General features: G+C 48.3%; 2 protein-coding genes across 7 annotated transcripts in view; one reads left to right on the forward strand and one right to left on the reverse strand.

Annotated features, from left to right (window-relative positions):
• Positions 1–189: 189 nt before the first annotated feature.
• LOC133650053 (zinc fingers and homeoboxes protein 1-like) lies at positions 190–9,335 on the forward strand. Of its 6 annotated transcripts, none has more exons than XR_009826181.1 (7): positions 190–486; positions 547–983; positions 1,048–1,653; positions 1,729–1,855; positions 1,912–3,013; positions 5,644–5,775; positions 8,791–8,939. XR_009826181.1 is itself a non-coding variant. In XM_062046839.1 (7 exons), exons 2-7 carry the CDS (start codon positions 727–729, stop codon positions 9,040–9,042), a joined length of 2,526 nt encoding a protein of 841 aa, XP_061902823.1. In that variant the 5' UTR covers positions 190–520; positions 586–726; the 3' UTR covers positions 9,043–9,335. The 6 variants fall into 6 exon arrangements, 4 of the variants coding, with proteins under 4 accessions (XP_061902823.1, XP_061902822.1, XP_061902825.1 ...); XR_009826180.1 differs by having other exon boundaries at positions 8,788–8,929; XM_062046839.1 differs by having other exon boundaries at positions 190–520; positions 586–983; positions 1,912–3,060; positions 8,788–9,335.
• Positions 9,336–11,303: 1,968 nt separating this feature from the next.
• Positions 11,304–12,646, reverse strand: part of LOC133650054 (collagen alpha-1(XIV) chain-like) — a 35,889-nt gene continuing 34,546 nt past the window's right edge. Inside the window, exons 43-48 of the mRNA XM_062046842.1 lie at positions 12,610–12,645; positions 12,465–12,531; positions 12,193–12,381; positions 12,051–12,128; positions 11,759–11,914; positions 11,304–11,694 (exon numbers count right to left, since the gene is read on the reverse strand). Of these exons, the coding sequence (XP_061902826.1) occupies positions 11,543–11,694; positions 11,759–11,914; positions 12,051–12,128; positions 12,193–12,381; positions 12,465–12,531; positions 12,610–12,645 (678 nt within the window). The 3' untranslated portion in view covers positions 11,304–11,542. The remainder of the gene's footprint in view (positions 11,695–11,758; positions 11,915–12,050; positions 12,129–12,192; positions 12,382–12,464; positions 12,532–12,609; position 12,646) is intronic.

Consider the following 12,646-nt stretch of genomic DNA (forward strand, 5'->3'; position numbering starts at 1 on the left):
GGCATTGCTCGGTGACCTGAATGAGAACCATTTAATGTGAAAAGTCTCGTTTTAAAAACAATCCCAGCAGTAATTTTGTGAATGACATTCAAATATATGTCGTGTTGCAAAGTAGCAAACCTGTGCGTTTGCTCACAACAGATTTTACTTTGAAAATGCAAAACCGGACGTGTTTGTGAGCCAGCGCTCTCATCGGCGGCGCTCTCAAAATGGCCATTGTCACATTCGCTGCTCGAACGGCGTCTTGTCCTCCCAGCTCTCCTTCTTCTTAACACGGCGAACACTAAGCATGCGAGGCGGGCCGGGAGCTGACGGCCGATAGTCGCGGCTCCGACAGATGGACTCCTCGGCGGGCGGAAGGCGGAAGACTGCGCATGAAGACGCCGGAGCCGCGATGCTAACGCGTAGCTAGCTGCTAGCCCGCGCCTCGGACACTTCCGGTCAGCTGCTTGCGGACCCCAGCTAACGTTAGTGTCGCCACTTCCGGTGCGTCTTGTCGTCGTCCGCGAGCGCGAGTGAGGTATTAACGCAAGCTTGTCTCCGCAGGCTCGACAGGATGAAGATAACTTGTTGTCGGCTCCGCAGGCTTGACGGGATGAGGATGGACTCCGAGACGCCACGAGGAGGCGCCATCAACTGAAGCTTCGCTCTGCAGGCTTGACAGGATGAGGATGGACTCCAAGACGCCACAAGGAGGCGCCATCAACTGAAGCAGCTGCGGAAAAGATGGCGAGCCGCAGGAAGTCCAGCACGCCATGCATGGTCCCTCCTCCGTCGGCTGAGGACGTGATGGGTGAGGCGGAGTCGGAGGACGCCGGCTCGGACATTTACTCGCACACGAGCGAGGGCGGCTACGAGTGCAAGTACTGCAGCTTCCGCACGCCACAACTCAACCTGTTCACCGTGCACGTGGACTCGGAGCATCCCGACGTGGTCACCAACACCTCCTACGTCTGCGTGGAGTGCGACTTCCACACCAGGAGGTAGGCTCCGCCCCCCCCCCCCTTTTCGCCGCCCCGCCCCGTCTTAACGTGCGCTCTCCCGCAGCTACGACGCGCTACTGGCGCACAACGCTCGCCATCACCCGGGCGAGGGCAACTTCACACGCACCATGGCGAGACGCAACAACGAGACGGTCTTCCAGCAGACGGTCAACGACCTCACCTTCGACGGCGGCTTCGTCAAGATGGAAGACGGCGAGGAGGAGGAGGAGGAGGAGGACGTGCGGCGCCAAGGCATCGCCCTCAGCAAGACCCCCATCATGAGGAGCAGGGCGGAGCCCAAAAAGTTCACCGCCTCGCACAAAATGGCTGTGGAGGACGCCATCAAGGTGGAGAGCCAGGACGAGTACGACGACGGGCCGCCCACGCTGTCGCCCGCCCCTGTCACTGCCAGCGGGCCGCGACTCGTCCCCGTGTCCTCGCCGCTTCACATCCAGACGCTGTCCCCGAGCTTCGTGGTGAACAACGCCAACGTGCTGCACGTGAAAGGCGGCGGCGGCGGCACCGTACTTCCTGCCGGGACGCTGGCGCAGGTTCTGTCGGCCTTGCAGAACCATCAGAACCAGACGCAGCTGCTCATCCCCGTCAGCAGCATTCCCGCCTACAACGCCGCCATGGACAACAATGTCCTGCTGGTCAGCGCCTACAGCAGGTAGCCACGCCCACGGGGGCGGAGTCACAGGTGTAACGAAATGTGTCAGGAGGTCAAAGGTCCTCTCGCCCGCAGGTTCCCTTACCCGTCGATGTCGGAGGTTGCCGCCCTGTCGTCGCAGACCAAGTTCAGCGAGGAGAACGTGAGGGTGTGGTTCTCCGCCCAGCGCCTCAAACATGGCGTCAGCTGGACGCCCGAGGAGGTTGGTACCAAGGTCGCCGCCGTGTGCGTGGGAACTGACCCGCTTCCTGTCGGCAGGTGGACGAGGCACGCAGGAAGAAGGCCAACGGCACCGTGCAGACCGTCCCCCAGACCATCACCGTCATCCCCGCCAACATGGCCGCCGCCGCCGCCAACGGCCTGCAGTCCATCTTCCAGACCTGCCAGATCGTGGGCCAGCCGGGCCTGGTCCTCGCCCAGGTGGGCGGAGTCGGTGGCACCGTGGGCTCGCCCGTGGCGTTGACCGTCGCACCCGGCAACCGGCCCAAAGCTTCCGAACCATCCGCGTCGGAGTCCAAGACGGAGAAGGCGGCCTCTTTGGACTCCGCCTCCAAACCCAAGAAGTCCAAAGAGCAGCTGGCGGAGCTGAAGGCGAGCTACGGCAGGCGGCAGTTTGCCAGCGAGGCGGAGATCTCTCGCCTCATGCAGATCACCAAGCTGTCCAAGCGCGCCATCAAGAAGTGGTTCAGCGACACGCGCTACAATCAGAGGAACGCCAAGGAGCAGCACGCCGACGCCAAGGAGCAGCACGCCGATGCCAGGGCCGCGGCGCCGGATGGAGGCGGAAGGAGCGGCGCTAGCGACAGCGCCGCCGGTGATGAGGTCGGCGCCATTGTCATCGACTCTAGCGACGACGCCAGTGACGCCCCGCCGCTGACTGCCCCCTCCCTGGACTCGCCCCGCCCCCCCCGGGATCGCCGGGCCAGCCTCCGCCACGCCTTCCCGGACTTCACGCCCCAGAAGTTCAAAGAGAAGACCTCGGAGCAGCTCCTGGGCCTGGAGTCCAGCTTCCGCCAGTGCGACACGCCATCGGACGAGGAGCTGATGCGTCTGCGGGCGCAGACCAAGCTGACGCGGCGGGAGGTGGACGCCTGGTTCATCGAGAGACGCAAGACTCGGGACGCGCCGCCGTCGCCGCACGGCCCAGATGGCGGCGACGCGGCCGAGCCCGCCGCCCGAGATCGCCACACCACGGCGGGCCGCAAGGTGCTGAAGAAAACGCCGCAGCAGCTGGACATGCTGAAGAAGGCCTTCGTCCGGTCGCAGTGGCCCAGCGCCCAGGACTACGACAAGATGGCGGAGGACAGCGGTCTGCCGCGCTCCTACGTGGTCAACTGGTTTGGTGACACGCGCTACGCCTGTAAGAACTCCAACCTCAAGTGGTTCTACCTCTACCGCAGCGGCAAGGTACATCATCGTGTCACCTAATGACCTCATCGTGTCACCTAATGACCTCATCGTGTCACCTAATGACCTCATCGTGTGACCTAATGTCACCCGATGACCTCATTGTGTGACCTAATAAATTGGTCATGTCACCTAATGACCTCATCGTGTCACCTAATGACCTCATCGTGTGACCTAATGTCACCCGATGACCTCATTGTGTGACCTAATGACCTCATCGTGTCACCTAATGACCTCATGTGACCCGATGACCTCATCATGTGACCCGATGACCTCATCGTGTCACCTAATGACCTCATCATGTCACCTAATGACCTCATCGTGTCACCTAATGACCTCATCTTGTGACCTAATGACATCATCCTGTGACTTAATGACCTCAGCGTGTGACCTAATGACATCATCCTGTGACTTAATGACCTCAGCGTGTGACCTATTGACCTCATCATCTCACCTAATGACCTCATCATGTCACCTAATGACCTCATCATGTCACCTAATGACCTCATCATGTCACCTAATGACCTCATCGTGTGACCTAATGACCTCATCCTGTGACTTAATGACCTCAGCGTGTGACCTATTGACCTCATCATCTCACCTAATGACCTCATCATGTCACCTAATGACCTCCTCATGTCACCTAATGACCTCATCATGTCACCTAATGACCTCATCGTGTGACCTAATGACCTCATCCTGTGACTTAATGACCTCAGCGTGTGACCTATTGACCTCATCATCTCACCTAATGACCTCATCATGTCACCTAATGACCTCCTCATGTCACCTAATGACCTCCTCATGTCACCTAATGACCTCATCCTGTGACTTAATGACCTCAGCGTGTGACCTAATGACCTCATCACGTCACTTGATGACCTCATCGCATGACCTAATGACCTCATCGTTACACCTAATGACCTTATCATGAGACATCACGCCATGTGACCTCATCATGGAACCTCATCACGCCATGTGACCTCATCATGAGACCTCATCACGCCATGTGACCTCATCATGAGACCTCATCACGCCATGTGACCTCATCATGAGACCTCATCACGCCATGTGACCTCATCATGAGACCTCATCACGCCATGTGACCTCATCCTGAGACCTCATCACGCCATGTGACCTCATCATGAGACCTCATCACGCCATGTGACCTCATCACGCCATCTGACCTCATCATGAGACCTCATCACGCCATGTGACCTCATCATGAGACATCACGCTATGTGAACTCATGATGCCATGTGGCCTAATTATGAGACCTCATCACATCATGTGACCTCATGTGAATGTTATATGACCTCATGACGCCATGTGACCTCATGTAACCGGTGTGCATGTTACAGGTGGTGTGATGTGTGCAGGTAGATGAGAGGGTGTTACAGGTGGTGTGATGTGTGATGAGAGGGTGTTACAGGTGGTGTGATGAGTGGAGTGGGGTGAGCAGGGTGTACAGTGTGGTGATGAGGGGTGTTACAGTGGTGTGATGAGAGGGTGTTGAAGGTGGTGTGATCTGTGGGTAGAAGAGGGGTGTTAGGTGAGTGTGTGTGATGAGAGGGTGTTACAGGGTGGTGTGATGGGATGGATGTGAGTGGTGTCGGATGTGTGCGGTGTGAGGTGTTGCGAGGGGTGTTTGAGGTGGTATGTGAGGGGTGGTTGAGAGGTGGGTGGATGTGTGAGTGTGATGACGAGGGTGTTAGGTGGTGTGATGTGTGATGAGGGTGTACAGGTGGTGTGATGTGTGATGAGAGGGTGTTACAGGTGGTGTGATGAGTGGTGATAGGTGTGTTACAGGTGGTTGTGTGAGTGTGAGTGGGTGTTAGTGGGTATGGTGGTGTGAGAGGGTGTTACGGTGATGTGAGGTGTGTGAGAGGGTGTTACAGGTGGTGTGATGTGTGATGAGAGGGTGTACAGGTGGTGGGTTGTGTGATGAGGGTGTAAGGGGGGTGATGAGGGTGTACAGGTGGTGTTATGTGTGATGAGAGGGTGTTACAGGTGGTGTGATGTGTGATGAGAGGGTGTTACAGGTGGTGTGATGAGAGGGTGTTACAGGTGGTGTGATGTGTGATGAGAGGGTGTTACAGGTGGTGTGATGTGTGATGAGAGGGTGTTACAGGTGGTGTGATGTGTGATGAGAGGGTGTTACAGGTGGTGTGATGTGTGATGAGAGGGTGTTACAGGTGGTGTGATGTGTGATGAGAGGGTGTTACAGGTGGTGTGATGTGTGATGAGAGGGTGTTACAGGTGGTGTGATGAGAGGGTGTTACAGGTGGTGTGATGTGTGATGAGAGGGTGTTACAGGTGGTGTGATGTGTGATGAGAGGGTGTTACAGGTGGTGTGATGTGTGATGAGAGGGTGTTACAGGTGGTGTGATGTGTGATGAGAGGGTGTTACAGGTGGTGTGATGTGTGATGAGAGGGTGTTACAGGTGGTGTGATGTGTGATGAGAGGGTGTTACAGGTGGTGTGATGTGTGATGAGAGGGTGTTACAGGTGGTGTGATGAGAGGGTGTTACAGGTGGTGTGATGTGTGATGAGAGGGTGTTACAGGTGGTGTGATGTGTGCAGGTAGAGGAGGGAGTCAACAATGGCAGCAAAGTCCACAAGAAGTCCAGGAAGCGACACCGTAATTGGTCCACTAGAACACGGCGACCCTATCCTTGCAAGTCTTCTCCACAGGGGGGCGCTGCTCCCAGCAAGGTCTGCTCAACAACATGTACACACACAGACACACACACACACAAACACCTAGTACTTAAAAAGTGGTGGTTGTTTAGTTAGTGTAAATGATGAGTCAGCATTACTATTATATATTACTACTTAACAAAAATGATATTATTTAAATAATATTTTTATCAACTCATCACACCCACCCAGTGAGTTAATGTAGTTGTTTAGTTGTTAAGTCAGTTATTTAGTTTGTTAGTTGTTAAGTTAGTTATTTACTTTTATTTTTTAAATTATGTATTTAGTCAGTTAATTTAGTTTGAGTTTTTAAGTTATGTATTTAGTCAGTTAATGTAGTTGGTTAGTTTTTAGATTAGTTATTTAGTCAGTTAATTTAGTTGGTTAGTTGTCAAGTTAGTTATTTAGTCAGTTAATTTAGTTGGTTAGTTTTTAATTTAGTTATTTAGTCAGTTAATTTAGTTGGTTAGTTTTTAATATAGTTATTTAGTCAGTTAATTTAGTTGGTTAGTTGTTAAGTTAGTTATTTAGTCAGTTAATTTAGTTGGTTAGTTTTTAATTTAGTTATTTAGTCAGTTAATTTAGTTGGTTAGTTTTTAATATAGTTATTTAGTCAGTTAATTTAGTTGGTTAGTTGTCAAGTTAGTTATTTAGTCAGTTAATTTAGTTGGTTAGTTTTTAATTTAGTTATTGAGTCAGTTAATTTAGTTGGTTAGTTGTCAAGTTAGTTATTTAGTCAGTTAATTTAGTTGGTTAGTTTTTAATTTAGTTATTTAGTCAGTTAATTTAGTTGGTTAGTTTTTAATATAGTTATTTAGTCAGTTAATTTAGTTGGTTAGTTGTTAAGTTAGTTATTTAGTCAGTTAATTTAGTTGGTTAGTTTTTAATTTAGTTATTTAGTCAGTTAATTTAGTTGGTTAGTTTTTAATATAGTTATTTAGTCAGTTAATTTAGTTGGTTAGTTGTCAAGTTAGTTATTTAGTCAGTTAATTTAGTTGGTTAGTTTTTAATTTAGTTATTGAGTCAGTTAATTTAGTTGGTTAGTTGTCAAGTTAGTTATTTAGTCAGTTAATTTAGTTGGTTAGTTTTTAATTTAGTTATTTAGTCAGTTAATTTAGTTGGTTAGTTGTTATGTTAGTTATTTAGTCAGTTAATCCAGTTGGTTAGTTGTTAAGTTACTTATACAGTCAGTTAATTTAGTTGGTTAGTTTTTAATTTAGTTATTTGGTCAGTTAATGTAGTTTGTTAGTTGTTAAGTTAGTTATTTAGTCAGTTAATGTAGTTAATTTAGTTAGTCAGTTAATTTAGTTGGTTAGTTTTTAATTTAGTTATTTAGTCAGTTAATTTAGTTGGTTAGTTTTTAATAGTTATTTTGTCAGTTAATTTAGTTGGTTAGTATTTAATATAGTTATTTAGTCAGTTAATTTAGTTGTTAAGTTAGTTAGTCAGTTAATTTAGTTGGTTAGTTTTTAATTTAGTTATTTAGTCAGTTAATTTAGTTGGTTAGTTTTTATTTAGTCAGTTAATGTAGTTGGTTAGTTGTTAAGTTAGTTATTTAGTCAGTTAATTTAGTTGGTTGGTTAAGTTAGTTAGTTAGTTAATTTAGTTGGTTAGTTTTTAATTTAGTTATGTAGTCAGTTAATTTAGTTGGTTAGTTGTTAAGTTAGTTATTTGGTCATTTAATTTAGTTTTGTAGTTATTTATTTAGTTATTTAGTCAGTTAATGTAGTTGGTTAGTTGTTAAGTTAGTTATTTAGTCAGTTAATTTAGTTGGCTAGTTAAGTTAGTTAGTCAGTTAATTTAGTTCGTTAGTTTTTAATTTAGTTATGTAGTCAGTTAATTTAGTTCGTTAGTTGTTATGTTAGTTATTTAGTCAGTTAATTTAGTTGGTTAGTTTGTAATTTAGTTATGTAGTCAGTTAATTTAGTTGGTTAGTTGTTAAGTTAGTTATTTAGTCAGTTAATTTAGTTGGTTAGTTTTTAATTTAGTAATGTAGTCAGTTAATTTAGTTGGTTAGTTGTTAAGTTAGTTATTTGGTCATTTAATTTCGTTTTGTAGTTATTTATTTAGTTATTTAGTCAGTTAATGTAGTTGGTTAGTTGTTAAGTTAGTTATTTAGTCAGTTAATTTAGTTGGTTAGTTAAGTTAGTTAGTCAGTTAATTTAGTTGGTTCGTTTTTAATTTAGTTATGTAGTCAGTTAATTTAGTTGTTATGTTAGTTATTTAGTCAGTTAATCCAGTTGGTTAGTTGTTAAGTTACTTATACAGTCAGTTAATTTAGTTGGTTAGTTTTTAATTTAGTTATTTAGTCAGTTAATTTAGTTGGTTAGTTTTTTTATTTAGTTATTTAGTCAGTTAATGTAGTTTGTTAGTTGTTAAGTTAGTTATTTAGTCAGTTAATTTAGTTGGTTAGTTGTTAAGTTAGTTAGTCAGTTAATTTAGTTGGTTAGTTTTTAATTTAGTTATTTAGTCAGTTAATTTAGTTGGTTAGTTTTTAATTTAGTTATTTAGTCAGTTAATGTAATTGGTTAGTTGTTAAGTTAGTTATTTAGTCAGTTAATGTAGTTGGTTAGTTTTTAAGTTAGTTATTTACTCAGTTAATGTAATTGGTTAGTTGTTAAGTTAGTTATTTAGTCAGTTAATGTAGTTGGTTAGTTTTTAATTTAGTTATTTAGTCAGTTAATGTAGTTGGTTAGTTGTTAAGTTAGTTATTTAGTCAGTTAATTTAGTTTTGTAGTTATTTATTTAGTCAGTTAATTTAGTTTTAGTTAAGTTAGTTGTTCAAGTCATACCTCAGAAGAACGATACAGGAAACGATTGAATCATATCAGCATCACCCAAACAATGAACGACAAAAACTGGAATTACATTTTGGTCCAACAGTATTTCATCATATTGATGCACATAATGTTTATATCTTGAAGGATTCTGATTGGCTGAAAAATGCACTTTGGCGTGTGTGTGCGTGTTTGTGTGTGTGTGTGTGCGTGTGTGTGTGTGTGTGTGTGCGTGTGTGTGTGTGTAAAGCAGGCCATGAGCGGCCAGGCGTTGCTGAAGGAGCACTACCTCCATCACGGGGTGGTGAGGGATGAGGAGGTGCAGGCGTTGGCGGCGCAGGCGGACATGAGCGAGCAGGAAGTGAGGGTGTGGTTCAGTGGGCGAGCGCAGGAAGACGGGGAGATGTTGAGCGAGGAGGAAGCACTTGAAGGTGAGCTGAAAGAAGAAGCTTCTGACGACATGGAGGAGCAAGTGTCTCCTGGTGCAAAGTCACAGCCGACGTAAGCATGGTGGTGGTGGTGGTGGTGGTGGTGTTGTTGTGACACCACCATGCTGCACCTCCAAATGTTGTTGTGACACCACCATGCTGCACCTCCAAATGGACACTTTTATTGTGGCGGCTTTCATACCTTTTTTCTTTCTTTCACTTTGTATGACAAAGATTGCAAATATTTCTCAGAGTGACGCCTCTTGTATTCAACATTTCTTCCAAGCTGACCTTGGAGGACTTTTATTGTGAAAGGCACTAGGAAGTCCAATCAGTGGCATCAAGCGTGTTTATGCTGAATAAACATGAAAAGTTGTCAAAGTTGAGTAATCCTTGAATTTCACAAATCAGCTTGTGTGATGTCACACTTCCTGTTTTGTCTCCATACACTTCCCGTTTTGTCTCCATACACTTCCTGTTTTGTCTCCATACACTTCCTGTTTTGTCTGCATACACTTCCCGTTTTGTCTCCATACACTTCCCGTTTTGTCTCCATACACTTCCTGTTTTGTCTCCATACACTTCCTGTTTTGTCTGCATACACTTCCCGTTTTGTCTCCATACACTTCCCGTTTTGTCTCCATACACTTCCCGTTTTGTCTCCATACACTTCCTGTTTTGTCTGCATACACTTCCCGTTTTGTCTCCATACACTTCCTGTTTTGTCTCCATACACTTCCTGTTTTGTCTCCATACACTTCCTGTTTTGTCTGCATACACTTCCCGTTTTGTCTCCATACACTTCCTGTTTTGTCTGCATGCACTTCCCGTTTTGTCTGCAAGCACTTCCCGTTTTGTCTGCATGCACTTCCTGTTTTGTCTGCATGCGCTTCCTGTTTTGTCTACATGCACTTCCTGTTTTGTTTGCATGCACTTCCTGTTTTGCATGCACTCACTTCCTGTTTTTCTTGCACGCACTTCCTGTTTTGTCTGCACGCACTTCCTGTTTTGCCAACACACACTTCCCTTTTTGTCTGCACGCACTTCCTGTTTTGTCTGCACTCACTTCCTGTTTTGTCTGCACGCACTTCTAGTTTTGTCTGCACGCACTTCCTGTTTTGCCAAAACGCACTTCCCTTTTTGTCTGCACGCACTTCCTGTTTTGTCTGCACGCACTTCCTGTTTTGCCAACACACACTTCCCTTTTTGTCTGCACGCACTTCCTGTTTTGTCTGCACGCACTTCCTGTTTTGCCAACACGCACTTCCCTTTTTGTCTGCACACACTTCCTGTTTTGTCTGCACTCACTTCCTGTTTTGTCTGCACGCACTTCTAGTTTTGTCTGCACGCACTTCCTGTTTTGCCAACACGCACTTCCCTTTTTGTCTGCACTCACTTCCTGTTTTGTCTGCATGCACTTCCTGTTTTGCCTGCATGCACTAACTGTTTTGTCTGCACTCACTTCCTGTTTTGCATGCACTCACTTCCTCTTTTGTCTGCACGCACTTCCTGTTTTGCCAGCGTGCACTTCCTGTTTTGTCTGCACGCACTTCCTGTTTTGCCTGCATGAACTGTTTTGTCTGCACGCACTTCCTGTTTTGCGTGCACTCACTTCCTGTTTTGTCTGCACGCACTTCCTGTTTTGCCAACACACACTTCCCTTTTTGTCTGCACGCACTTCCTGTTTTGTCTGCACTCACTTCCTGTTTTGCATGAACTCACTTCCTGTTTTGTCTGCACGCACTTCCTGTTTTGCCAACACACACTTCCCTTTTTGTCTGCACGCACTTCCTGTTTTGTCTGCACTCACTTCCTGTTTAGCATGCACTAACTTCTTGTTTTGTCTGCACGCACTTCCTGTTTTGCCAGCATGCACTTCCTGTTTTGTCTGCATGCACTTCCTGTTTTGCGTGCACTCACTTCCTGTTTTGCCTGCACGCACTTCCTGTTTTGCCTGCACGCACTTCCTGTTTTGCGTGCACTCACTTCCTTCATTATCTTCTTCCTGACCCCTGACCTCTGACCCCTGACCCCTGGACTGCACAACAGGACTTGGTCTACACCTCAGAAAACTAACCAGGAAGTGGCGCAGACACCTGGCATCAGCTCCAGGTTGGTAGCAAACATGGCGCCCTGTGGTCACGTGACCGCCTGTTGACCAATCATTGAGGAGCTGGGTTGGCCACGCCCTCTTCAGCCTGTGGACACCTGCACCGCTGACCTCACCTCAGGTGTCAGCCAGTAACAAAATGGGCGTGGTCTGCGGTAGCCAATAGGAGCCAGCGTATGAGTAGACCACTTCCTGTGGGACGCCACAATAAAAGCAGGCTTTGATGGTATTTGGATTTATTGTTTAGCGGGAAGTCATCAAAACAACACTTCCTTTGAACACGCCCCTTTTGTGGACACGTCAACGCCAACTGCCGGTGAGCGTGGCGACGGCGAGGGGTGGGGCGGCCGCCTTGGTTACCAGGGCAACCGGCCAGACAGTCCCAGTGGTGACTTCCAGAAAGTTCTGCTGGACCCAACAAGAAAACAACAAAGACTACGACTCCATCACTTCCTGTTCCTGCGTGGTCACGCCGGCCCCGCCTCTTCCTCCGGGATCAGCTCCGAGTGGTCGCCGTCGTCCACGGGCCGAGGTGGCGGGTAGTCGGGCTGGTAGTAGCGGTACGGGTCCTCGTCCTCGGCCTCGCCATAGTTCTGGAAGATGTTGGACGGAAGCTGGACTGTGGGGGCACGGCGCCGTCAGTAGCGGTAGGTAGCCCCGCCCCCCCCACCAAGCGTGCTTACCTCCCACGTTGTAACCTAGGCAGGCGTTCTGGTCGCAGTACCCAGGAGGTCCTGCAGGACCCACCGAGCCCGGAACACCTGGACGGCCGGGTGCTCCTGGTGTCCCAGGTCGCCCTGAATGTCCCTGACTGCCAGGTCGACCTTGTCCTGGCACACCTGCAGGAACACACCTTTAGGCTAACATGCTAAGCTAACTGAATGTCCCCGACTGCCAGGTGGGCCTTGTCCTGGCACACCTGCAGGAACACAGGCTAACATGCTAAGCCTACGCCCGCTTCCTGTGTGTGATTACCAGGAGGTCCCGGGGGTCCTCTGGGGCCTTGGACTCCCACACCAGCTGAGCCCTTCTCCCCCCTCTCACCCAGGGGACCTGCACACAAGACACCAAAACAGTCCCACAACTTTCCCGCTGGCACCTGTTGCACCTGCCGCACCTCGTTCCCCGGGTTGACCGTTCTGCCCGTTCTGTCCGGGAAAACCGGGCCTCCCGGGGGGGCCTTGCTCTCCTTGGGGGCCGGCCGGTCCGTGTCGGCCGGGTTCTCCGGGGGGTCCCGGTACCGTGCGGATGGTCACTGACGGGCTGGGCGCGTGGTTCAAGATGGCGTTGTACTGAGCCATGTGACCTGCAAGCGGCGGGGGGGGGGGGAAAAGGGTGTGGTGTGGTGCGGGCGTTCTTGCTAACGTGGCGTTAAGCTAACGTACTCACTCTGGATTAGCTGCTCACACACCTGCCGGGCGATGTCCTGCACCGTGCTGGTGGACTGCTGGTCTCCCTGGCAACACACACACACACCTGCTCAGGTGGGAGGAGTCACAAAAGGTGAGTGAGTCTGAGAAAAAATGACACGTACCCGTTCACCTTTGTCGCCCCTGGTACCAGGCGGGCCC

The sequence above is a fragment of the Entelurus aequoreus genome, linkage group LG05, assembly GCF_033978785.1.
Source record: "Entelurus aequoreus isolate RoL-2023_Sb linkage group LG05, RoL_Eaeq_v1.1, whole genome shotgun sequence".
Classification (NCBI taxonomy): Eukaryota; Metazoa; Chordata; class Actinopteri; order Syngnathiformes; family Syngnathidae; genus Entelurus; species Entelurus aequoreus.

Excerpts from the sequence above, each read along its gene's own strand:
- LOC133650053 (XM_062046839.1), top strand. The coding sequence starts at position 727 with ATGGCGAGCCGCAGGAAGTCCAGCACGCCATGCATGGTCCCTCCTCCG. Across the intron at positions 984-1,047 it reads TGCGACTTCCACACCAGGAG|CTACGACGCGCTACTGGCGC; the intron begins GTAGGCTCCGCC and ends GCTCTCCCGCAG. Across the intron at positions 1,856-1,911 it reads TCAGCTGGACGCCCGAGGAG|GTGGACGAGGCACGCAGGAA; the intron begins GTTGGTACCAAG and ends TCCTGTCGGCAG.